Source organism: Bos mutus, chromosome 20 (genome assembly GCF_027580195.1).
Source record: "Bos mutus isolate GX-2022 chromosome 20, NWIPB_WYAK_1.1, whole genome shotgun sequence".
NCBI classification, from domain to species: domain Eukaryota; kingdom Metazoa; phylum Chordata; class Mammalia; order Artiodactyla; family Bovidae; genus Bos; species Bos mutus.
This window is the reverse complement of record NC_091636.1, coordinates 9,556,487-9,583,662: the sequence shown is the minus strand read 5'-3', so window position 1 is coordinate 9,583,662 and position 27,176 is coordinate 9,556,487. Positions and strand designations below refer to the sequence as shown.

Below are 27,176 nucleotides of genomic sequence, written 5' to 3'. Positions count from 1 at the left end.
GAGAAGTGTTTACTGTTAGAACTCTCCAAAGGCCTAAGGAAACTTTTGCAGATAGTCCTGAGACAGGAGGCCGGGCAGCAAGACAAGGGTGTGATTGAGCACACAGTGATCTGGCAGTTTGGGTTTAGCAAGTCTGCTCAAAGGTCCTAAGAGGGTAATGGTGAAAAGTGTTTAGTTCTTCAGGGTCTCGCAAAAGGTTTCCTTCAGGAAGATTTAATCATTATAGCCATAATTTCCTGTCTGAGAAGAGGGCTTCCTTAGATTTGTAGATCACAGATAAATAGCTCTCTAGACTCATATGCATACAGTACATGCACCGAACACTGAGCCTGGTATTTGGTAGATATTTAATGCTGCTTAACAAATTGTATTACTCATATTCTCTGTCTTCAAATTTAGATAACCTACCTTTTCCCTCAAAGTTTTGTCTATGTAATAAATTGGAAACAGAGGAATATTTTTACAATACATACCAATTAAAAATTAGTCATTCCTGTAGGAGAGGAGCATAGCTCTTGTTTAGTGCTCCAATTTTCAAAATGTGGATCTAACATTTTCTTTCTTTTTTTGTTTTTGATACTGATAAATTCTCAATGCATGACTATCAAACGACATTGGAAAGACAAAGGAAGAGGGAACAAAGTTCATGAAAAAGAAAATGTATCTTTTAACGTATTATAACATCTTGGAGAATTATCACATCTTACTGCTCTTTTATGTTGTGAAAATTACTCTTTATATATTTAATAATTTTTAGCTTTATCCCCAGTCCTTTTTTTTTTTTTTTTCAATGATCCATAGCCTTCATCCTCCTCCTCAGATAAAGCAGTAGCTTTTAGTTGTTTTATTTCATTGGGAGCACTGAAAAATTCCAAGCTACAGTAAGCAAGGGATAACATTAGTGTCGGAGTTTGACAAAGGTCAACAGGCTTGTGCATTTTACACAATTGTCTACTTTCGATAGTTTTGTTTCTGGAGCTCTAGGTGGCTTCTCAGAAACTGCTAGGCTAAGCAAACGAAAGGAAAACATACACCGGGACACCCTGAGACTCTGAAAGCTTAATCTAGAGCGAACCGGTTAAGCCTTCAGAGACCAGAGCCGAGGCTGTGTACGATTGGTGGGCAGAGTAAAGACTGATTAGCCCAGATGCAGGGCGGAGGGACACTGCCTTCCACCAGCGCATGCATAAGCAAGCCTACTTAATAACACAGGATGGCGGGGAGGAAGAAGTGTTCTCCATCCTCAGTCCCACTAAAGTAAATAACTGAACCTTGGTGCATATGAGCTGCAGAGGTGTTTGCACCTCTGCACATAATAGTGTGCTGATGAATCTATAGATATTAAGGGTTTCACTCTCTCCCCCAGGAGATGGGCTAGGCGTCGCCTGCCAGCGTCTTTAGCAACCTCCCTCCCTGACCTGCCCGGGCGGAGAGGACGGAGGCGGGGGAGGCGCCGGCGCGGGTGTGACCACCGCACGTCCGGGCGCGCCTGCAGGCGGCAGCGCGCTGCATAATTGATGGCCAGCCGGACGGTGTTCTGGGTCGGCTGCGGGAGCGGTGCGAGTGTCTCGGCGTAGAGGGCAGGGCGGCCGGCCCCTCCCACTCCGCCTTTTCTCGAGTGTCCATACGCCGGCCTGGCAGCGGGCGCCGGGCTGGGGGCGAGTGTGTGCGGCGACCCCGGGCACCGAAGGCGGTGGGTGGACGAGGACCGCGGCTGACCTGCTGGCGTCATGCGCGCCCTCCAGGGTCTGCGGGGGCCTCGGGCGCCGTCCCTGCCGCTGCTCCTCCTGTGCTTCCTCGCCGCGCTGCGCCGGAGCTTGGAGCACGGCCTTTCCACAGGTGTGATGGTTGCAGGGCCAAGGAGCGGGCTGAGAGCGCGCCGGGATCGGGAGGCAGAAGTCCCGGGATGCTGGCGGCCGCGGGCGGGGGCGACGGCCGCCTCCGCCTATTGGCCACGCGTGGGTTATCGCAACCTGCCGGGAGACTCGGGCGCCCCGCGAGACGGGGACGTGGGTAGTAGCGGAGTGTTTATGTGTTTCTAGGAGAGGGCGTGAGGTTGCGGGTGGGAGCAAGGCAGCGACTTGGCCTGTCTAAAGTGGCAGGATTTCTGAAAGACACGTTTTCCAAGGCCACCTCCCTTCACTTGAATCGATGCGTGTGTGCTCAGTCGCGATAGTGAGGCTTAAATATCACCTCCTCCTTCCTAGCAGGCGGGTGGCTTTGAGGATGTTTAAATGTTTAAATAACAACACAACACAACCAACCAACCAACTAACCAAACAAAGCCCCACTACCGGAGGATAATGTGAGTGTGTATCTTCTTTTACACCTTGGTCTAAACGAAGACTGTAGGTTTTTCGTTTGTTTATTATTATTATTTTTTTGGTTGTGTAAGACACTTTTAAAGAGGGATTTTTGGTGCAAAGCAACACCGGATTTGCCATTTTAGCTTCACCTGTTTATAATTTTTGTGATGAAAGTATTCCATCTCACGTACTTTCTAATGCCAAGTTTCTGTATTATACATTATTACCTGCTAATTAGGATAGTAGATCGCCTCTAGCTTGGCAAATATTGCCCATCAGTAACTCAAGCAGGATCTTACTCTACACAAGGTTTTGAAGGTTTCATAGGCATTCATTTTTATGAACTTATTGCATGTAGACTTGTAACATATTTTAAAAATGGAAAGATAATCAAATAATAATATTATTCATTTTTAAATAAGTGTACTTTAACAGGTCTAGCTGTTAACTACTTGGACAAAACATTTTGGGTTGCCTCAGTTTCCAAATTTCGTTGCCCCACTTTCTCATTCATACCACTTATAAAGAATGGTCAAGGACATTTTTTTTTCCACCCTGGGGCTATCCCCCATTCACCTGTCATTCACCTGAGAGTATCGCACGTGTGAGGACCAGTTCATCTTAGGTGTGTCCTAGAACTTGGTTTCTCAACTTGACTGTATGTTCGAATTACTGCTGCTGCTGCTGCTAAGTCACTTCAGTCATGTCCGACTCTGTGTGACCCCATAGACGGCAGCCCACCACGCTCCCCCGTCCCTGGGATTCTCCAGGCAAGAACACTGGAGTGGGTTGCCATTTCCTTCTCCAATGCATGAAAGTGAAAAGTGAAAGTGAAGTCGCTCAGTTGTGTCCGACTCTTAGCGACCCCATGGATTGCAGCCTACTAGGCTCCTCCACCCATGGGATTTTCCAGGCAAGAGTACTGGAGTGGGGTGCCATTGCCTTCTCCGTTCGAATTACTAGTGAGCATTAAAAATACTGATATGGTGGATCCTGCCTTAAAAATTCTGATTCAGTTGTCCTGGGATTCAGTCTAGATGTCAGGAGGTTTAAAAGTCCCCATGTGAGTTTTATCATATGATCCTAAGCAGGTTGAAAACCACTGCTTTAAAATGATACGACCTAGAGAGTGCACTGTTAGATAGGTATTCCATTGGTATCAGGGAGTCAGGTTTAAATTGACACTTAGAGTAGACTTCTAAAGAGAAAAAAAGTAGGAAACAAATGAAGGTGGAATAAATTAACAAGTCTTAAATAGAATGATGTATACCATATATGTTTTGTTGAATGTCTGTTATATATGTAGTGTAAGTCCTGAACTTTTAACTGCCGCTTAAGCTAAAATTATGGAAGAATGTGACATATCAAAAACATGAGGTTAGCATCTCATTTCAAGAGAGAATTAAAAATTGTGAGGCAGCCTCATCTCACTTTATAGATTCTGTATCGAACTGGATGAGATTCAGTTTCCTCTTTGCTAAAGACCATTGTGAAGTTTACTGCTTTTTTTTTTTTTTTTTTTAACCTAGGTGCTTTTGAACTACTTGAAAAGAGATGTTCTATAAACCTAAGATTTGGGGCCATATTTAAATAATAAAAATGGTTATTGTGTTTTTTTAAATCATAAATATATCATATTTACTATGTAACAACTGCATGCCAGGCATTGCACTATGTAATTTATAACTCTGTGGGTTAGTTTTTATTATCTCTGACTTTCAGATGAGGAAATTGGAATTTTAAGGAGCTAAATAGTTGCCCAAGTACACATAATTAGTTAAGCAGTAGAGCAGGAAGTTTAGCATTGTTCAGTCCGACTCCAAATACTGTTTTCTTATACACAATACTCACTTGTCTCTCTGAAGTGGGTGTGTATGTGTGTGAAAGTTTGGAATCACTGACAGAGAGCAGAGTGTGTAGATGTAAATACTTTATTTGGACTGAAGGGCATGATGACAGTCTGAGTCCTAGAATAAAGTTTGGCACAAGGACTCACCTTAATTCTTTTAGGCTGTTTCTTAATTAAATAAATGTAAGATAGCTTTATCGAAGGAGAAATATTACATAAGTGGGAATATTTAAATGCCACTATTACTCTTTGGGGGAAACAAATTGAAGGAATGAGCCATGCTTTATCTACTGAAAAATGTTTGCAGGGGAGTCATTTGAAATGATCGTTTTTAACCTCTAGATGATGTTGCTTATATGTTTCCTTGATCAACGCTCCCTTCTTTTCAAGAGATACGCAGAGCACCTGCCCAGTAATAAGTATTCATTGCAATAAATATTATTCAAGCACCTGCATATGTCTGACATTGCTAGTCTGTATCTAAGAAGAAAACCTTAGCTGTTTTTACTTTTCATAGCATTTAAACTTTAAAGGAACAGATTGGCTGTAAACCTGTCTTTAGTAGGGTTGTATCTGATGGATCAAAATTTTGACCCTAAATTGTTACATTTACAATTACATTATATACACATTGTTCAACTGGCTCTTCCTCTTCCTGGTCTTTTGTCCCCACCTTCTTCCCTCCCTTCTGGGAGGCAGGTCTAATAGCCTTTAGGTGGGGAAAGGCAGGAATCATCCCCCTTGGTAAAGAGAACCTGAGGTTTCAGGTCAGGGCATTAGAAGCTGAGCCAGTCAGGATGGCCTCCAGGTAGAAGAGCAGCCCTGTGTGAAGTGTTATACCCTAGGCACAGGAGGTGGCTGTTCATGCAGAAAGGTAGCACCAGACCTCAGGCCTTATAAGCAAGGGCTTCTAAACAGCCATGACGTGGGGGTCTGATCCTGATCATGGGATGGAAGTCAAGTATGCAGGGGCAGACAGGGCAGGCCGCTGGAGCCTGAGTGGGTGAGGAAGACACTTCTTGGAGCTATGAGTGGCAGCGGCAGTGGGAGATTAGATTACTCTAAGTAAAGTTGGCAAGGATAGTAGAACCCTGGTTTTCCTCTAGAGAAGAAGGAAATAAACAGGGAAAACTAACGTGAGTCTTGAGGTGTTAGATTGCAACTGGCAGCATTAGTGTGAAGTTGTGACTTTAAATATCTATCTGTATCTCTTATGTCTCTCTCTATATAAATGGTTGCATGGATATGAACGTGTATGTATAAATATATGTATAATGCATATGCATGCATGCATGCTAAGTTGCTTCAGTTGTGTCCAACCCTTTGTGACCCTATGGACTGTAGCCCGCCAGGCTCCTCTGTCCCTGGGATTCTCCAGGCAAGAATACTGGAGTGGATTGCCATGCCCTCCTCCAGGGGATCTGCCCAACCCAGGGATCGAACCTGCATCTCCTGCATTGGCAGGCAGGTTCTTTACCACTAGCACCACCTGGGAAGCCCATATAATGCGTATATATGTCATATATATTTACAGGTGACCACTCTACAACACAGCTTAATCTGTGTATAATTTATAGTCAGCCTTCTGTATCAGTGTGGTTCCTTTGTATCCAAGAATTGAATCAACCATGGACCACATAGTAATGTATTATTTACTACTGAAAAAATATGTGTAGACTTGGATCCTTAAAGTTTGAATCCTCATTGTTCATGGCCAACTGTATATATATTATACCCATTACATACAGGTGTATATAAATATATGTTATGCATGTGTGTATATGAATATACACAATGATTTCTTAGCTCTGTCCACTGAAATGGAGCAACAATTTCCCCATAGTGATGAGCATACTTAGTACCCAAATCTTGATTCTAAATACATTTCTTCCTAATAATAACTAGAACTTTATATAGAAATGGCTGATTTTAGGACTGGAATGGGGAGGGGATGTGATGAGCTTGGACCCTTTTGTTCCAGAAAGCAATGAAGTGTTCAAAAAATGGTGAGTAATGTGAAAAGGATACAGAAGCCAGAGGGAAGGGGCTCCCACTTGATAAACAGAGCATCAAAGTAAATAATAATACTGATGGACTAGCATCCATAGCCACTGAAAAATGTCCATTGATTTATATAGGTATTCATGAGAACATACTTAACTAAATTAATTGAGTCAATTGAAAGTTTGATGAGGCACAAATTATATCGTTTCAAAGTGGGTGAGAGTGATAATTGTGTAGTCATGTCCGACTCTTTGTGATCCCATGGGCTGTAGCCTGCTAGGCTTCTCTGTCCATAGAATTCTCTAGGTGAGAATACTGGAGTGGGTTGTCATTTCCTTCTTCAGTTTCAAAGTAACTTCCCACAAAGTTTTGGGAAGTAGCTTGCCACAAAGTATTAATGAAAAGAGAAAAAGAATAATTTAAAGTGGAGAATCCTGGCTGACATCACTTGAGTCAAATGATCAAAGTGTAAATCAGTAAGGAAAGAAATAAAAATTATGTGTCCTCTGATAGGATGCTGTGAGAGGAAGGCATTGTCTCCTCTATGATATTCCTGCCAAAGATGTCTACTCTAAATCTAATTGTATTACAGCGTAACTATCCTGGAACTTGGGTAAGCATCAAGGTCATAAAAGTCAGGAGAGACCAAAGCTGTGAGAGTGAAGAGAATAGAGGGACACGGTGGCTCAAGGCAGCTCATGTGATCCTGAGCTGAAATCTTTGAATAAAAAGTACATTATAAAGACTTCTGTTGAAACTCCGTTAAAGTGTGGGATGAGATCAGAGGGCATAAAATCCTAATTTCCTGATTTTCACAGCAGTATTGGGGTGTTGTGAGGTGTGTCCTTTGTAGGAAATATACTGTCTTTTTTCCAAGGTCAAGTGAGTCTTTAGGTCAGCAACTTATTCTCCAGTGGGGGAAACATTCTTTATTCTGAACTTAAAACTTTTCTGTTAGTTTGAGATGGCTTGAAAAGAAGCAAAAAAAAAAAAAAAAGTTACCTCTGAGAACTCTTGACTTGACTGATGCACCACAAGAATAGTTGAGAAACAGTCATTGGTTTATATAATAGGTACTGTTTCTCAAAGGAGTATTTGTCCTCAAACAGAGACAGATTATAAGTGTTGAGACTGTTTGTCCTGGACTGTAATCGTTTCAAGTTACTTTTATATAGCTGGCTTCACATATTTCACAATATCAGATGAACCTTAGAAATAAACAACTTTGGACACACACATTGACATAGAGGGAAAAAACCTCACTGTGTTTTACTAAAAATAAACTCTCTACTCCCAATAAAACATCACTATTCAGGCACATCTCAATATATTTTAGTATAGAAATAATAGATATTATGTTTAAAAATGGTGTTTCTCTTTTATTTGGAAATAATATTTTCCTGTTATCTGTAAAGTTATTGTGGTTTTATCATTACTAATGTATCCCTACTCTCAAGATAGAATATTTTTTATGACAGCCTCATAATTACATTTCTGAGATCCTGCAAAGGAATTTGAGTGTCTCATCTGATTGATCTTGAAGCCTAGAGTGCTTTTGTGAGGTAGCCAAGAGCCTGGAGCTAGCTAATGACTGTAAATGGTTTCTTGGTTTCATTTTAAAACCACATACAGCTCTTGGTGCAAGTTCTCAAAATAGGCCCCAGCCACGAAGGTTGTAAGAAAAGTTCACTCTTTAAAATAGCTGCACTTAAACCTGTAAAATAGGAACTCAGAGCCACAGGGTCATATGAAGATTTTTAAATACTGCGTTGAGAAATCAGGGTTGAAGATGTACCTGTTTTGAAATCAGGGTTTCTCAACCTTGGCAGTATTGACCTTTGGGGCTGGAGAATTCTCTGCTGGGGCGGTGCAGGGGTTGGGGGGGGCATCCTTTCGAATGCTTGGCAGTATCACTGGTCTCTACCTGTGAGTGGGTGTGTTGTGTCCCCACCCCCTCAAGTGTTCAAGCCTTGACCATTGGTACCTATGAAAGTGAATTTGAGAGTAGGGTCTTTGTAGATGTAATTACGGTAAAATGAGGTCATAGTAGATTAGGGTGGACCCTTAACCCAGTGACTGGTTTTTATGAAAGAAGGGAAAGGAAGATTTGGATAAAGAGACACCGACACAAGGAGGAAAGATGGCCACATAAAGATGGAGCCAGAGATTGGAGTGATGCAGCTACAAGCCAGGGAATCCCAAGGAATGCTGGCAACCATCAGAAGCTGGCAGGGGCTCCCCAGGGTGCTCAGTGGTGGAGAATCTGCCTGTCCTTGCAGGAAATGCAGGAGGGTTTAATCCCTGGTTTGGGACGATTCCCTGGAGAAGGAAATGGCAACCTACTCCAGTATTCTTGCCTGGAAATCCCATGGGCAGAAGAGCCTGGTGAGCTATTGTCCATAGGGTGGCAAAAAGTAGGATACAACTTAGTGACTAAACCACCATACCCTATATAAATAAAGGGAGAAATGAAAAGAAGAGGGAAAGATTGTGAAGATATATAAATATAAACAAGACAATACAAGAAAGAAAACGTGGGTGGAAGTCAAGGCCCTTCTTTCTGTGGATGGTCACCAGGTCATTACTGCCATCTATGACCATGTGTCCTCAGCTAACATCTCTGCTAATTGGGTTTTACACTGTAAAACCTTTGAGGTTGCAAAGTTGGACACGACTTAGTGACTGAACACGCACACACTTTCTCTCGCTCTCTCTCGCTCTCTTTTACCCTCTGACCCACCCATCCCAGAAGCTAGGAGAGGCAAGGAAGAATCCTTACCTAGTACCTTTAGAAGGAACAGGCACCTTGATTTCAGGCTTCTAGCCTCTAGAACTATGAGAAAATAAACTTATCTTGTTTTATGGCACTGTATTTGTGGTAATTTGGTATAGCAACCCTATGAAACTAATGTAACCTACTAGATACAAGTAGTACCCTACAAATTGTGACAACTTGAATGTCTCCAGACGTTGCTAAGTATTCCCTGGGCATGGTGATGGTGGGGGGCAGAATCACCCCTAGTTGAAAACCATCGAACAATATCTCAGTCTCCAAAGAATAACCTAGTCAGTGAAACGTTTAAAAAACCCAGTCTCTAGAAAGAGCAGAAATGCTAGTTTTATTTGGCATAAGTTCACTGTTAAAATATCTTGATGACCCATGTAAAGGTAGTTTAAAATATGGGTTTCCACACTGCCCTTCAAAATATATTTTATTGCAACCATCATATTTAAAGAGAAGTTCAGTTTGCATTTCTGTGTGACCAAGTTTTAAAAGTAGTTTTATAAGGCTGTGTAAAAGTATACATTGCTTTTGTCATTAGGCTTTTTAATTGTTTTTTAATTTTTTAAAAGTGAATCTAAAAATCACCTTCTTGTCTAATAGTTCCCATACTATGTAAAAAAAATATGCATTCCCTATATAGACTATTATCTGTCCATGATGTAGAAAGTCTGACATAAATGTTCCCATCAGAAGCTTATTTTCTTACCAAACATCTTGACACACTCTCTCTGGGGTCTGTAGGAATCAAGGTAGCCTTATTCCTCTTCTTTTTTGTAATGAAGCTATAGATAGGGGATAGGAATATAGAAATACTATATTTCTAGAACCCAGAGGTAGAACTCTAAATGTACTGCTTACAAGCAGTATTGGTAATTAGATGTTTTAATGCTGTAGTTCAGCTGTATCATGACTTAAATGGCTTTTAGAATTTGGCCTGGGATCTCATGGTTATATATAGTATTACTTCCATGGGGAAATATATTCTGATGAAATATATTCTGATGAAGCCTTTGTTTCATAAATAGTATACATTATCTATTCCTAGGTTATTTTGTTTCTGTAACTGGGTTGCTCATTTATAATGCTATATGTGTGCTAAGTCGCTTTAGTCGTCTGACTCTTTGCAGCCCTATGGACTGTAGCCTGCCAGGTTCCTCTGTTCATGGGATTCTCCAGGCAAGAATACGAGAGTGGGATACCATGCCCTCCTCCAGGGGATCTTCCCAACCCAGGGATCGAACCCATGTCTGTTGCATCCACCTGCATTGGCAGGCAGGTTCTTCACCACTAGCACCAGCTGGGAAGCCCATAATGCTATATATCAGAATGCTAAAACTTCTTAAAATGTTAATTTTACAGTTGATAGCAACCAATACAGGCTTCCCTGGTGGCTCAGACAGTAAAGAATCCACCTGCAATGTGGGAGACCTGGGTTCCATCCCTGGGTTGGGAAGATCCCTTGGAGAGGGCATGGCAGTCCACTCCAGTATTCTTGCGTGGAGAATCCCTGTGGACAGAAGAGCCTGGTGGGCTACAGTTCATGGAGTCATGAAGAGTCAGACAAGACTGAATAACTAAGCACAGCACAGCAATCAATACATTGCTGTGTCCACAATGTGGATAAGAGAGAGGAGGACAAGGAATGGTGTTTATCCTACTAATAGCTTTTTCTTACACTTTTTTTCTAAATGGAGTTCAGATCCTTTTGAGATTATAAAATTTAAGAGATTTTCAGGAGGGGTTAGAGAAAATGCTTCTTCTTAAACAGAGATATAGTTGAACTTATTTTCTGACTTAAGTAAAAGCAAATCTTAAAGCCCAAAGCAGTTTTCTAGTGTTACTTATCACAAGCTGGAATGAAGATTGACCAGAGAAATATCAATAACCTCAGATATGCAGATGACACCACTGTTATGACAGAAAGTGAAGAAGAACTAAAGACCCTCTTGATGAAAGTGAAAGTGGAGAGTGAAAAAGTTGGCTTAAAGCTCAACATTCAGAAAACTAAGATCATGGCATCTGGTCCCATCACTTCATGGCAAATAGATGGGGAAACAGTGGAAACAGTGAAAGACTTTATTTTCTTGGGCTCCAAAATCACTGCAGATGGTGACTGCAGCCATAAAATTAAAAGACGCTTATTCCTTGGAAGAAAAGCTATGACCAACCTAGACAGCATATTAAAAAGCAGAGACATTACTTTGTAAACAAAGGTCCGTCTAGTCAAGGCTATGGTTTTTCCAGTGGTCATGTATGGATGTGAGAGTTGGACTATAAAGAAAGGTGAGCACAGAAGAATTGATGCTTTTGAACTGTGGTATTGGAGAAGACTCTTGAGAGTCCCTTGGACTGAAAGGAGATCCAACCAGTCCATCTTAAAGGAGATGAGTCCTGGGTGTTCATTGGAAGGACTGATGTTGAAGCTGAAACTCCAATACTCTGGCCACCTGTTGCAAAGAACTGGCTCATTGGAAAAGACCCTGATGCTGGGAGGGATTGGGGGCAGGAGGAGAAGGGGATGACAGAGGATGAGATGGCTGGATGGCATCACCAACTCAATGGACATGAGTTTGGGTAAACTCCGGGAGTTGGTGATGGACAGGGAAGGCTGGCTTGCTGCAGTCCATGGGGTCGCAAAGAGTTGGACACAACTGACTGACTAAACTGAACTGATCCTCTTTTTTTTTTTTTTCCGAATTTACTTCAATTGAGTAGGGCCCCATTTAAATATGTGATAATGTTTCTTTAATATTAAGTAGAAAGCATGGCATGCTTATTTCATTTAAAAAATGTTAATAGTGTAAATTATAAATCCTTCCAGCAATGCCTATTTTAAAAGGTAACATGTTAAAGATATCTAAATAGAGACCATTTTGCGATTTTCCATGAAACAGTAATAACTGGTGAAAATTAGATGTTACTCAATTCTTTGACGCAACACCCTCATGCTCCATTTGCCAAGTGCAGTGTGCATGCTCAGTCACTCAATCATGTGTGACTGTTACCCCCGGAATGTAGCCCTTAAGGCTCCTCTGTCCATGGGATTCTCCAGGCAAGAATACTGGAGTGGATTGCCATTTCCTTCTCCAGGGGATCTTCCCCACCCAGGGATCAAGCCCACGTTTCTTGCATCTTCTGCATTGGCTGGTGGATCCTTTACCATTGTGCTGCCTGGGAAACCCAGTTCCTTGAGGAGAGAAAGAAAATGTTTTAATCTCTAGCACAACTACTAGAGGCTAGCTATTCTCTTATGTTGGCATTTTGGCCACTACCTGTAAAAGAATACCGAGTGGAACGCCTCCAGTAATGACTAAGAAAGGAGTGAGCATGGTAACTTGAGGAATGTGTGTTCCGATCTCGGTGCCGTCACTCAATATTATGCAGCTTTTCTATCCTCCTTTCTTTCCTCTATGAAATGAAGCCCCAAGGAACACGTCGGTGGCAGTATTTGGATCAGGATACAAATTTTGCCTCTCCGTTTTGTGTACTTCTCTTTTGTGACTCAGCCAGTCCTTTCGGGGAAGTATTCAAACCACATCTGCCTGACTCTCCTGCCAGTTTCCCTCAAATACCATCGTTGGCTGAGTCAGTCTCCTGTCATCCTACTGAAAGCAGTAAGGTTTACCTTCTCACTTTTTTGATTAAAACATATCTTGGCTAAACAAAGAGCTTCTCACTTTGCTTTTCTGACACCTTGTGCAGACTGCCCTGCTCTTGTACTGAAGACTCTTAAAGGTCTTCCCAAGACAAAGTTCACAACAGTAGACATGCCCTTTTGCACTTGGGACTTCAGTGGAATCTGGAGCCTGATCATGAATGCTTTAAAGGCAATACGAAGTTAGGATACAGGTGATGGCTGGTTTGTGGATGTCTGGTTATATTTTTAAGATAGGAGCTGGCAATTGGAAGTAGTCACAACAGCTAGAATAACTGGAATTATTTCAGTTTTCCTACTCTTTAAGCTTGGTGTTTCCTTTTTCTCCTGTTCCTTCAACTTCTGTAAATTCAGATTTTTGCCCAAGCCAAGCCTAGATCCTTTTTTTCTTCTTGCTCTAATGTAGACCCTAGGTGGACCCATCCATCCATGTCCTGATGATGCAAAATGTGAAGATAACCCAGCCTCATCTCCCTGGTGTGTTCTCTCCAGTTCTCTTCCAACACCAGAGTCATTCAAAGATGTAGATCATGCTTCATATTCAGTAGGTCACATGCAAGCTTGTATACAACACACAGGCTAGTTATAGTCAACATTATGAATGGGTGCTACTCTGAAATTTTAATGACTGTCACAAATGGTGGGCCTCAGTCAATATCATTATGATCCATGTAGCTTTATATTCCATATTGACATCCTGCATGTATGCTCTCTATGTTCACTTATTTAAGTGAAATGAGAATGACAGTGTTTCTTCCAGCTTATGTCACTCATATTGTTGTTGATAGTGTGGGTAATAATAATGATAATAAGTGTCAGACCATCTCAAAAGGGTTATGAGCTTGTTTCAGGGATAGAGTGTGATGGAAGACCTTCATGATGGTATTCCACTGTACAGTAGGCTAGGCTAAGTGGAAAGACCTCCTGAGCAAAGGAAGTACTAATATCCAAGCTTGTGTCTGTAGGCTTCACAGAACAGATAACAGAGTGGAGCATCTGTCTTGATCTCCTTGAGATACTTTCTCTTTAATGCAACCTCTAAGTGAGCTATGCCCAATAACAACAAAAAAAGGAACTTTCATGTTGATAAACTTTTTGGCTATGTCTGTCTGTTTGAGAGAGAGTGACAGAGAATATGAATGAATGAATATTAGGTATGGATGAAGGAGAAGTTTGTATTCTTGACAGCCTAGTGAGAAACTCAGGGCATATTTTCCTAAATAATCACTGTCAGAGAGCAGTGTGATTTAGGTATGTTATTTGGTTAAAGGATATGAGAAACTGCATTCCACCTTCTAAGATTGTATTCAGTTCAGTTCAGTCGCTCAGTTGTGTCTGACTCTTTGCGACCCCATGAATCGCAGCACGCCAGGCCTCCCTGTCCGTCACCAACTCCTGGAGTTCACTCAAACTCACGTCCATCGAGTCAGTGATGCCATCCAGCCATCTCATCCTCTGTTGTCCCCTTTTCCTCCTGCCCCCAATCACTCCCAGCATCAGAGTCTTTTCCAATGAGTCAACTCTTTGCATGAGGTGGCCAAGTACTGGAGTTTCAGCTTTAGCATCATTCCTTCCAAAGAACACCCAGGGCTGATCTCCTTCAGAATGGACTGGTTGGATCTCTTGCAGTCCAAGGGACTCTCAAGAGTCTTCTCAAACACCACAGTGCAAAAGCATCAATTCTTCAGTGCTCAGCTTTTTTCACAGTCCAACTCTCACATCCATACATGACCACTGGAAAAACCATAGCCTTGACTAGACGGACATTTGTTGGCAAAGTAATGTCTCTGCTTTTCAATATGCTATCTAAGATTGTACTAGAAGTGATCAAATCTTTGGACCATGGGCTTATTTGAGAGTTAGGCTCCTCTGTCTTTGGGAATTCTCAAGGCAAGAATACTGGAGTGGGTTCTATGTCCTCCTCCAGGGGATCTTCCCAACCCAGGGATGGAACCCAGGTTTCCTGCATTGCAGGTGGATTCTTTACCATCCAAGCCACTGGGGAAGCCCAACATAAATATAAAGCGTACATATACTATACAGTCCATGGAATCCTCTAGGCCACAATACTGGAGTGGGTAGCTGTTCCCTTCTCCAGGGGATCTTCCCAGCCCAGGGATCGAACCCAGGTTTCCCTCATTGCAGGTGGGTTCTTTACCAGCTGAGCAACCAGGGAAGTCCTGGAGAGCAGTGTGATTTAGGTATGTTATTTGTTAAAGGATGATTTTATGAGAAACTGCATCCTACCTTCCAAGATTGTATTAGAAGTGACCAAATCTTTGTAACATGGTATATTGGAGAGTTAGGTTCTTCAAAATACTTTTTAAAAAAATTAGGCAATATTGTAAAGGCGGTGTGTAAGCTGAAGCAACAAAAATGATAACTTGCTTTGGTAACATTTTTCATACATGTTAGAAAAAGAAACAACTAGAAATCTAATCTTGCAAATGGAATAACTTTTTAAGCAGAGAATTTTAAAAAATGTGGTATGAAAGAGGCTCAAGTTTAATTTAAAGTAAATGGAAAGTTTTCAGAATGCAGTCAAGTTTACAGTAATGAGCCTTTCTCCTTCTCTGCCTTGTTTGGTAGAGTTGGGGTAGTCTTCCTGGGAGGTAATGTCTGTGTCCTAAAGTCAAACAGAGAATAGCTGGTGTTTAGGAAAAAAAAAAAAAAGGATTCTTTGAGGAGAATGCGACAGATGGAAACAGAAACCTTGCTTTTTTGATGAAAGTTTTTGAGAGAAGAGATGAGTGACATAGCAAGACTGGAAGTCAGTTTGGTGGAGGGCAGGCTGGGCTGTGACCATAGCGGAGAGCAGCGCAGACGCTCCTGTGGATCCGCTGTGTGCTCCCTGTTCTCTAGCAGCCGGCACACTCTCTCCTTCCTGTTAATGTTCTTTATTATGGTCTCTCTGTCCCCTTTTGTCCTCTCATCTTCTCTCTGCCTTTCTATGCCTTCCCCCTCCCCCCGCCCCATACTGTTTATCTAATTCCTCAATGTCGTCATTTATATTTTATAAAGAAATTACAAATCGTAGGATAAGAGAAGGATTGTTTTTTAAGCTGCTTGATGTAAAGCAATAGGGATTTTTGAGTAAAAAAATAGAAAGATGGGAAATTTTGGTACATTTAGTAGCTCAGTGTATTTCAGAATGTCTGTGGAACATAGAAGACCTAGTGAATGAGTTTCCTGAAAACATTATTTTTCATTAATAGTATACAGTACAGCATTTTAGCTGTTGTGTGAAGTAGCTTTTAGGCAGTCATTTAACTGTGATAATAATATGTAATCACGTGTTCTTTTTTCTTACAGCTGCACCTTTTAAAAGTCTACCTGTCCAGGAAGAAATGATGACAAAGTACTCTAATCTTTCTTTGGAGAGTCATAACATATCAGTGACTGGTAAATGCATCGTGTTTCTAATAATTTAATAACCAGATAATTTTTTATATTTAATTAAGCCACTGTATTTTCCTTATGGAGTACTGATCTCTACTCACAGTTTGGAGGAAGAAACACTGTATTAGGAAGTACCTAATACAGTTATAATATAGTGAGATGGGAGTCAAATGTGATGAGGGCAGTGTGCCCCAATGCAGGGAGGAGGCGGCCAGTCAGCTGGGAGGATTAAGGAAGGCTCTCTAGAAGGACAGCTGAGGAGAGGGGAGGGTTCATTTTAATTTGCCGATGCTCTTCTGCTGTCCTCAGACCTTGCTGGTACAGCTATTTATTTATTTATTTTATTTTATTTTATTTTTAAACTTTACATAATTGTATTAGTTTTGCCAAATATCAAAATGAATCCGCCACAGGTATACATGTGTTCCCCATCCTGAACTCTCCTCCCTCCTCCCTCCCAATACCATCCCTCTGGGTCATCCCAGTGCACTAGCCCCAAGCATCCAGTATCGTGCATCGAACCTGGACTGGCAACTCGTTTCTTACATGATATTTTACATGTTTCAATGCCATTCTCCCAAATCTTCCCACCCTCTCCCTCTCCCACAGAGTCCATAAGACTGTTCTATACATCAGTTTCTCTTTTGCTGTCTCGTACACAGGGTTATTGTTACCATCTTTCTAAATTCCATATATATGCGTTAGTATACTGTATTGGTGTTTTTCCTTCTGGCTTACTTCACTCTGTATAATAGGCTCCAGTTTCATCCACCTCATTAGAACTGATTCAAATGTATTCTTTTTAATGGCTGAGTAATACTCCATTGTGTATATGTACCACAGCTTTCTTATCCATTCATCTGCTGATGGACATCTAGGTTGCTTCCATGTCCTGGCTATTATAAACAGTGCTGCGATGAACATTGGGGTACACGTGTCTCTTTCCCTTCTGGTTTCCTCAGTGTGTATGCCCAGCAGTGGGATTGCTGGATCATAAGGCAGTTCTATTTCCAGTTTTTTAAGGAATCTTCACACTGTTCTCCATAGTGGCTGTACTAGTTTGCATTCCCACCAACAGTGTAAGAGGGTTCCCTTTTCTCCACACCCTCTCCAGCATTTATTATTTGTAGACTTTTGGATTGCAGCCATTCTGACTGGTGTGAAATGGTACCTCATAGTGGTTTTGATTTGCATTTCTCTGATAATGAGTGATGTTGAGCATCTTTTCATGTGTTTGTTAGCCATCTGTATGTCTTCTTTGGAGAAATGTCTATTTAGTTCTTTGGCCCATTTCTTGATTGGGTCGTTTATTTTTCTGGAGTTGAGCTGTAGGAGTTGCTTGTATATTTTTGAGATTAGTTGTTTGTCGGTTGCTTCATTTGCTATTATTTTCTCCCATTCTGAAGGCTGTCTTTTCACCTTGCTAATAGTTTCCTTTGATGTGCAGAAGCTTTTAAGGTTAATTAGGTCCCATTTGTTTATTTTTGCTTTTATTTCCAATATTCTGGGAGGTGGGTCATAGAGGATCCTGCTGTGATGTATGTCGGAGAGTGTTTTGCCTATGTTCTCCTCTAGGAGTTTTATAGTTTCTGGTCTTATGTTTAGATCTTTAATCCATTTTGATACAGCTATTTAAATCACGCTGCCTTGAGAGGAGAATTCAGGTATCTACTGGAAGACCTTTAGACAAAGAAATTAAAGATGTTACCTTTAAGTCAGGTACAGTGCTATGGAAAAACAAGTAAGGAATCCTGAAATAAAATGCAGGTCTGCTTTCTCCTCACAGTTTTGGATTCCAGTGTTTTAAAAGTAATCTCAGAGCCTTTTAAATATTACCTGTTTTAGTAACCATATTAGAAGTATAATTAGAATTCTAATCCTGTTTATTAAGTCACCAATAAGTTTTATCCAATCCTATGTCCAGTCTTTAAATGTCCTCTAGTCTTAAGAACGGTTTCCCTGTTTCTGTTTAATGTGAGTAAAAGGTGTGCCCTCCCTGAAATCTGATACCATTGGAATGTTCACAGTGAGTTTTCTGACAGAAGAACATCTTTATGCCTTGTGCCACTCCTGTTTGTTTCCAGATGTCCCCACTCTAGTATTTGGAGTGTATTCCTTCTTGTAAAAAAGGAATCACCACACTCCTGTGTTGCTGCTTGTTGGTTTACTTTTCACAAGTTTTAATGGTTGGTTTCCTGTGTTAGGACGGAGTGTTTCTTTAAGAGAGATTTATGTAAGGACATAAGTTTGCACATCTATTCATTAACCTGGTAATGCTGGCAGGAGCACACCCCTCATTTATCCTGTATAGTGGAGCTCAGGTGCAAAAAGGATCAGGTGCCCACAGGAGGAGTAAAAATTGGACTTTTAGTTGATGTCAGGCTGATTATTTACTTACTTAACCTGTTTGGAGGGTTTCACTCATAACTACTCTTTTGTTCTGATAACTGCTATTAAAACCAGCGTTCCTATAGTATACAAGAGAGCAGGTGTTCACAACTGTCCATTACTCACTGTCTGCCTTGGCCTGATCAAACTGGAGTCAGGCTTTTCTTTTCCTCTCAGACCCCTGACCTTCAGCTTGCCCCAGTCTGAGTCCAGTGCTGCCGTCGTCTTTCCCCCCTAGGTTGCCCCATTGCTTCTTAAAAGTTCTTTCCAGTCCTCTTACCCCTCTGTATACAAGAAAAGTGTTTTTTTTCTGTTTGACACTGAGATGCCTGTAGATCCAAAGCTTGTAGCATTTCCCCGATTACAGTAGAATTTTTGGAATAAAGACTCTCCTTATTTGGGCGCTCCTGGTGGCTCAGTGGTAAAGAACCTGCCTGCCAGTGCAGGAGATGTGGGTTCTATCCCTGGGTCAGGAAGATCCCCTGGAGAAGGAAATGGCCACCCACTCTAGTATTCTTGCCTGGGAAATCCCATGGACAGAGCATCCTGGCGGCTACAGTTGATGGGGTCACCAAAGAGCTGGACACGACTTAACAACTGAAAACAAAAGCAAACAAGGCTGTACTGTCCCCAGAGCTGGAAAACAGCAGCACAGACTTCGCTGCGCAGGTGTTGTGTGCTGTCCGCCCTCCAGCACCCAGTACATTCTCTCTGTCTTCACTTTTTATGTCCTTTATTATGATCTGTCTGTCCGTTTTTGTCCTCTCATCTGCTCCCTGCCTTTCGATGTCTTTTATTTTCTGGCGCTCTTTATCTAATTTCTCAGTGTCTTCATTTATGTATTAGAAAGAAATGACAAATTGTAGGATAAGGAAAGTTGTTTTTTTTTTTTTTTAAAGTCAACTGATACAAGTCAGTAGGGATTTTTCAGGAAAAAATATAGACTGGAAATTTTGTTACACTCATTAGCTCAGTGTGTTTCTAAATGTCTATGGAGCATATAAAACATAATGAATCAGAGATTCCTGAAAACATTAATATTATGTATGTACATTACTATCTCATTAATATCGTGTATATACAATATAGTATTTTAGCTGCTGTGAAATAGCTTTTATGCAGTCATTTAACCTTGATAATAACATGTAATCATATGTTCTTTTTCTTACAGCTGCACCTTTTACAAGTCTACCTGTCCAGGAAGAAATGATGACAAAGTCCTCTAACCTTTCCTTGGAGAGTCATAGCATATCAATGACTGGTAAATGTATCATGTTTCATGTTTCAAATAATATAATACCCAGATAATTTTTATTTTTAATTAAGCCACTGTATTTTGCCTTATGCAGTACTAAGTTCTGCTCACAGTCTGGTGGGAGAAACACACCAGTATCTCATACAGCTAAAACCTGTGAGGTACTCCAGTGCAGGGAGGAGGCAGCCAGTCCAGCTGGGAGGGTTAAGAAAAGTTCTCTAGAAGAAAGACAGCTGAGGAGAGGGGAGGGTTCATTTTAGTTTGCAGATGCTCTTCTGCTGTCCTCACACCTTGCTGGTACAGCCATTCAAGTCACTCTGCCTTGAGAGGAGAATTCATGTATCTACTGGTAAAGAGCTTTAGGCAAAGAAATTAAAGATGTTACCTATGAGTCAGGAACAGTGCTATGGAAAAACAAGTAAAGAATCCAGAAATAAAATGCAGGTCTGCTTTCTCCTCACAGTTTTGGATTCCAGTGTTTTAAAAGTAATCTCAGAGCCCTTTAAATGACTCAGAGTTCAGTTCAGTTGCTCAGTCGTGTCCGACTCTGTGGGACCCCATGAATCGCAGCACACCAGGCCTCCCTGTCCATCACCAACTCCCGGAGTTCATCCAGACTCATGTCCATGGAGTTAGTGATGCCATACAGCCATCTTATCCTCTGTCGTCCCCTTCTCCTCCTGTGCCCAATCCCTCCCAGCATCAGAGTCTTTTCCAATGAGTCAACTCTTTGCATGAGGTGGCCAAAGTACTGGAGTTTCAGCTTTAGCATCTTTCCTTCCAAAGAAATCCCAGGGCTGATCTCCTTCAGAATGGACTGGTTGGATCTCCTTGCAGTCCAAGGGACTCTCAAGAGTCTTCTCCAACACCACAGTTCAAAGGCATCAATTTTTCGGCACTCAGCCTTCTTCATAGTCCAACTTGCACATCCATACATGACCACAGGAAAAACCGTAGCCTTGACTAGACGAACCTTTGTTGGCAAAGTAATGTCTCTGCTTTTGAATATGCTATCTTTCCTTCCAAGGAGTAAGTGTCTTTTTATTTCATGGCTGCAGTCACCATCTGCAGTGATTTTGGAGCCCAAGAAAATAAAGTCTGACACTGTTTCTACTGTTTCCCCATCTATTTGCCATGAAGTGATGGGACCAGATGCCATGATCTTCGTTTTCTGAATGTTGAGCTTTCAGCCAACTTTTTCACTCTCCACTTTCACTTTCATCAAGAGGCTTTTTAGTTCCTCTTCACTTTCTGCCATAAGGGTGGTGTCATCTGCATATCTGAGGTTATTGATATTTCTCCCAGGATTCTTGATTCCAGCTTGTGTTTCTTCCAGTCCAGCGTTTCTCATGATGTACTCTGCATAAATGACTCAGAGTAGTTATCTGTTTTAATAACAATATTAGAACCATATTAGAAGTATAATTAGAATTCTAATCCTGTTTTTTAAGTCACTGATAAGTTTTATCCAATCCTATGTCCAGTCTTTAACTGTCCTCTAGTCTTAAGAACGGTTTCCCTGTTTCTGTTTAATGTGAGTAAAAGGTGTGCCCTCCCTGAAATCTGATACCATTGGAAAGTTCACAGTGAGTTTTCTGACAGAACATCTTTATGCCTTTGTGCCACTCCTGTTTGTTTCCAGATGTCCCCACTCTAGTATTTGGAGTGTATTCCGTCTTGTAAAAAGGAATCACCACACTCCTGTGTTGCTGCTTGTTGGTTTACTTTTCACAAGTTTTAATGGTTGGTTTCCTGTGTTAGGACGGAGTGTTTCTTTAAGAGAGATTTATGTAAGGACATAAGTTTGCACATCTATTCATTAACCTGGTAATGCTGGCAGGAGCACACCCCTCATTTATCCTGTATAGTGGAGCTCAGGTGCAAAAAGGATCAGGTGCCCACAGAAGGAGTAAAAATTGGACTTTTAGTTGATGTCAGGCTGATTATTTACTTACTTAACCTGTTTGGAGGGTTTCACTCATAACTACTCTTTTGTTCTGATAACTGCTATTAAAACCAGCATTCCTATAGTATACAAGAGAGCAGGTGTTCACAACTGTCCATTACTCACTGTCTGCCTTGGCCTGATCAAACTGGAGTCAGGCTTTTCTTTTCCTCTCAGACCCCTGACCTTCGGCTTGCACCAGTCTGAGTCCAGTGCTGCCGTCTGCTTTTCCCCTCTAGGTTGCCCCATTGCTTCTTAAAAGTTCTTTCCAGTCCTCTTACCCCTCTGTATACAAGAAAAGTGTTTTTTTTCTGTTTGACACTGAGATGCCTGTAGATCCAAAGCTTGTAGCATTTCCCCGATTACAGTAGAATTTTTGGAATAAAGACTCTCCTTATTTGGGCGCTCCTGGTGGCTCAGTGGTAAAGAACCTGCCTGCCAATGCAGGAGATGTGGGTTCTATCCCTGGGTCAGGAAGATCCCTGGAGAAGGAAATGGCCACCCACTCTAGTATTCTTGCCTGGGAAATCCCATGGACAGAGCATCCTGGCGGGCTACAGTTGATGGGGTCACCAAAGAGCTGGACACGACTTAACATCTAAAAACAAAAGCAAACAAGGCTGTACTGTCCCCAGAGCTGGAAAACAGCAGCACAGACTTCGCTGCGCAGGTGTTGTGTGCTGTCCGCCCTCCAGCACCCAGTACATTCTCTCTGTCTTCACTTTTTATGTCCTTTATTATGATCTGTCTGTCCGTTTTTGTCCTCTCATCTGCTCCCTGCCTTTCGATGTCTTTTATTTTCTGGCGCTCTTTATCTAATTTCTCAGTGTCTTCATTTATGTATTAGAAAGAAATGACAAATTGTAGGATAAGGAAAGTTTTTTTTTTTTAAGTCAACTGATACAAGTCAGTAGGGATTTTTCAGGAAAAAATATAGACTGGAAATTTTGTTACACTCATTAGCTCAGTGTGTTTCTAAATGTCTATAGAGCATATAAAACATAATGAATCAGAGATTCCTGAAAACATTAATATTATGTATGTACATTAATATCTCATTAATATCGTGTATATACAATATAGTATTTTAGCTGCTGTGAAATAGCTTTTATGCAGTCATTTAACCTTGATAATAACATGTAATCATATGTTCTTTTTCTTACAGCTGCACCTTTTACAAGTCTACCTGTCCAGGAAGAAATGATGACAAAGTCCTCTAACCTTTCCTTGGAGAGTCATAGCATATCAATGACTGGTAAATGTATCATGTTTCATGTTTCAAATAATATAATACCCAGATAATTTTTATTTTTAATTAAGCCACTGTATTTTGCCTTATGCAGTACTAAGTTCTGCTCACAGTCTGGTGGGAGAAACACACCAGTATCTCATACAGCTAAAACCTGTGAGGTACTCCAGTGCAGGGAGGAGGCAGCCAGTCCAGCTGGGAGGGTTAAGAAAAGTTCTCTAGAAGAAAGACAGCTGAGGAGAGGGGAGGGTTCATTTTAGTTTGCAGATGCTCTTCTGCTGTCCTCACACCTTGCTGGTACAGCCATTCAAGTCACTCTGCCTTGAGAGGAGAATTCATGTATCTACTGGTAGAGCTTTAGGCAAAGAAATTAAAGATGTTACCTATGAGTCAGGGACAGTGCTATGGAAAAACAAGTAAAGAATCCAGAAATAAAATGCAGGTCTGCTTTCTCCTCACAGTTTTGGATTCCAGTGTTTTAAAAGTAATCTCAGAGCCCTTTAAATGACTCAGAGTGGTTATCTGTTTTAGTAACAATATTAGAACAATATTAGAAGTATAATTAGAATTCTAATCCTGTTTTTTAAGTCACTGATAAGTTTTATCCAATCCTATGTCCAGTCTTTAACTGTCCTCTAGTCTTAAGAACGGTTTCCCTGTTTCTGTTTAATGTGAGTAAAAGGTGTGCCCTCCCTGAAATCTGATACCATTGGAATGTTTGCAGTGAGTTTTTTGACAGAAAAACATCTTTATGCCTTTGTGCCACTCCTGTTTGTTTCCAGATGTCCCCACTCTAGTATTTGGAGCGTATTCCGTCTTGTAAAAAGGAATCACCACACTCCTGTGTTGCTGCTTGTTGGTTTACTTTTCACAAGTTTTAATGGTTGGTTTCCTGTGTTAGGACAGAGTGTTTCTTTAAGAGAGATTTATGTAAGGACATAAGTTTGCACATCTATTCATTAACCTGGTAATGCTGGCAGGAGCACACCCCTCATTTATCCTGTATAGTGGAGCTCAGGTGCAAAAAGGATCAGGTGCCCACAGAAGGAGTAAAAATTGGACTTTTAGTTGATGTCAGGCTGATTATTTACTTACTTAACCTGTTTGGAGGGTTTCACTCCTAGCCACTCTTTTTTTCTGATACTGCTATTAAAACCAGTGTTCATACAGTATCCAAGACAGCAGGTGTCCACAACTATCCATTACTCACTGTCTGCCTTAGGGCTTCCCTGGTGGCTCAAATGGTAAAGAATCTGCCTGCAATGCAGGAGACCCAGGTTCAATCTCTGGGTTAGGAAGATCCCCTGGAGAAAGAATGGCATCCCACTCCAATATTCTTGCCTGAGTTTTCCATGGACAGAGGTTGTCTATAGTCCATGGGGTCACAAAAGAGTCGGACATGACTGAGCAACTAACACAACACCCTGTCTACCTTGGCCTGATCAAACTTGAGTCATGCTTTTCTTTTCCTCTCAGACCCCTGGACTTTGGCTTGCCCCCAGTCTGTGTAAGCAATAAATGAATTACCCCAGTCCAGTGGTGCTGTCTGCTTTTACCACTGGGTAAAAGCTTCATTTCTTCTCAAGGGTTCCTTCCAGCCCTCTTACCCCTTCTTATAAAATTGTTTTTTTCTATTTGACGTTGAGATGCCTGTAGATCCAAAGCTTGCAGCATTTTCCCTATTGCAGTAGATGTTTGGAATACAATTATTCCTTAAGTCTGGATTTGATTTTACTCAAAAAAGAAAAAAAAATGACATTAACTTTGGGCTTTCCTTGTGGCTCAGCTGGTAAAGAATCTGCCTGCAATGCAGAAGACCTGGGTTTGATCCCTGTGTCGGGAAGATCCCCTGGAGAAGGGAAAGGCTACCCACTCCAGTATTCTAGCCTGGAGAATTCCATGGACTGTACAGTCCATGGGGTCGCAAAGAGTTGGACAAGACTGATTAAGCTTCACTTTCACTTTTCTTTGAAACACAGCGTCTCTGAGCTGTGACCCTTTTTATGGTAGGCTGTTGTTCTGGTTGCCTTTGCATCTAAAAGTTTGGTTTTAGGAACTGCCTTTATTGAAATATAGAATTTAAATCTGAAGGTGTACTCAAGTTTAATAGGAACCATAGGCTTTCTTCTTCTTGTTATCACTAGGAGTTTTAAGGTACTTCATGAAGAGAATGTTTTCATATATTTTTACCTTGTTTATTTGAATTGTGCTTAGCAACATTTCTGTTTTGTTGCTTATTATTTTCTCTTTTCCTGTGGCCTTTTTAAAAATTCATCTCTTTTGGGACAAAATGTCTCTTTTAGAGAGATCTAAATGTGGACATTGGTTGTAGAGTTGGCTCCAGTTCATAGCATACTGACTCAAAGATGCTTGAGACTGAGAAACAGGTCCTGTGCCTTGGAGAGTGAACAGTGTGACCTTTGAGTCATGATAGCAAATTGTCTACTGGTTTTATGTTTTAAAAATATTGCTAGTAATTTACCTAACAGATACAAGGTAATGTCTAGATGTGTATTTTTACACATAACTGAGTTTAAACCTCATAAGAACCCTAAACAATAGATACTGCTACTATTTGCAACTTGCTCATGAGGAAAAAGAAGCACTGAGAGACCAAGTGAATGGACCACAGTCACAGGTGGTAAGTTGGGAGTTTGATTTTCAAACCAGACTCTCTGGCACCAGGGGCTTATGCTATTAACCATTATACTATGTACGCAGCCTTTCTTAATGCCCAGTTACTCATTTCTTTCAACAGTGTTCCTAATATAATTATACCTATTTTAAGGAAACTTAGCATTGTTTTTGAGACTATGGAAAAAGTTTCAAAAACAATGAAAAGGAGGGTATTTTAATTGTTCTTTGCTAAATAGGTTTGTCATGGAAATTGCACTTGCTTAGATAGTGGATATATTGTAAAAGTATAACTGACGTAAGAATAAGGTATGCTTTTTTTCCAGTTGTCTGATACCACTGGGTTTCAAAATTGATCTTTTAATAATGGACTATTTTTACATCACTGTGCTAGGTTTCCCAGGGTCAATATTCAGAAGTCATTGTTTGTATTACAGCAATCAGAGTGTTTCTTTATTGTTTTATTTTTTTCTTCCTCTGTGTATGTTATAGTGATTGGTGTCTCCATCAGTGTGTTACAATTTAACCAAAGAGGTTACAATCAAAACACCTGCTGGCAGTTTTCTTGACTACCCTGGTAATGCTGGCATAGGCTGTCCCCACTGGCGCATTTTATTTACCATTTTAAGATGTGATTAGCTGTTCTGGCAAGGACCTGATGAGACAGGGAGGTAGACAAAGCAGGCATTGGAGGGACAGATGAGTATATTAAAGCACAGAGTAAAATTTGGAAAGATTAGTCCAGGAAGGGAAAGGCAGCCATGGTGTTTAGACCAGCTAGGCAGGAAGTCTAGGGTTAGGATTCAGATTCCAGGCTTAAGTGACTGGTCAGTGAGTTTGAGAAAATGTAAAGAACTGATGTTGAAGCTGAAACTCCAATACTTTGGCAACCTGATGCGAAGAGCTGACTCATTTGAAAAGACCCTGATGCTGGGAAAGATTGAAGGCAGGAGGAGAAGGGAACGACAGAGGATGAGATGGTTGGATGGCATCATCGACTCAATGGATATGGGTTTGGATGGACTGTGGGAGTTGGTGATGGACAGGGAGGCCTGGCGTGCTGTGGTTCTTGGGATCACAAGGAGTCGAACACAGTTGAGCGACTGAACTGAAAGAAACAACTGTCCCTTACATTTGGCTGCTCAGACACTTTGTTGCTGAGAAGATCTGAGGATGATTCCAGTGAGGTGTACTTGTTTAGGATGTTTCTCAGAAGCAGATCACCAGTTATCAAATCTTATGTAGACTGTTGATGTAGAGAGGAAAAGGATTGTGAATCCTAATATACACAGAGAGTGAAAGAGAAGGTGGAAGAGGGATCCGTCATAGTAACACAATTGATAGTAGCTGTCAGCAGCTTTTGTTTTATGCTAGAGTTTCTCATTATCATAAACATTAACATTTTGGGCTGGATAATTCTCTGTTGCTGGGGTCAGGGGGTGCATGGTTGCGGGCGCTGTAGGATGTTTAGCATCATCCCTGGCCTCTCTATCCACTACATTTGAGCAGCACCTACCAAGTTGTGACAACCAAAAATGTCTCCAGATATTGTCACATGTCCCCTAGTAGACAAAAGTATCCTCAATTGTAAACCACTGGTTGACACATAAAAAAGAATAGCTGTATTATTGTTCCCTGTCTCCTCAGCGTGGGGAGACAGATGATTTAATAATCACATGGTTGTTAACATTTAATAAAAAATTTCAC

The 27,176-nt window shown here is 41.1% G+C and overlaps 1 protein-coding gene across 5 annotated transcripts in view; it reads left to right on the top strand.

The window, feature by feature from the left end:
* Positions 1-1,506: 1,506 nt before the first annotated feature.
* The window catches only part of EMB (embigin), a 67,083-nt gene continuing 41,413 nt past the window's right edge, over positions 1,507-27,176 (top strand). For 3 of the 5 annotated variants that reach the window (XM_070357469.1, XM_070357470.1, XM_070357468.1), the window contains exons 1-4: positions 1,507-1,839; positions 15,912-16,001; positions 19,558-19,647; positions 22,752-22,841. In XM_070357469.1, coding sequence (XP_070213570.1) covers positions 1,731-1,839; positions 15,912-16,001; positions 19,558-19,647; positions 22,752-22,841 — 379 coding nt within the window. In that variant the 5' untranslated portion in view covers positions 1,507-1,730. The remainder of the gene's footprint in view (positions 1,840-15,911; positions 16,002-19,557; positions 19,648-22,751; positions 22,842-27,176) is intronic. The other 2 variants (XM_070357471.1, XM_070357472.1) reach the window with 2 other exon arrangements.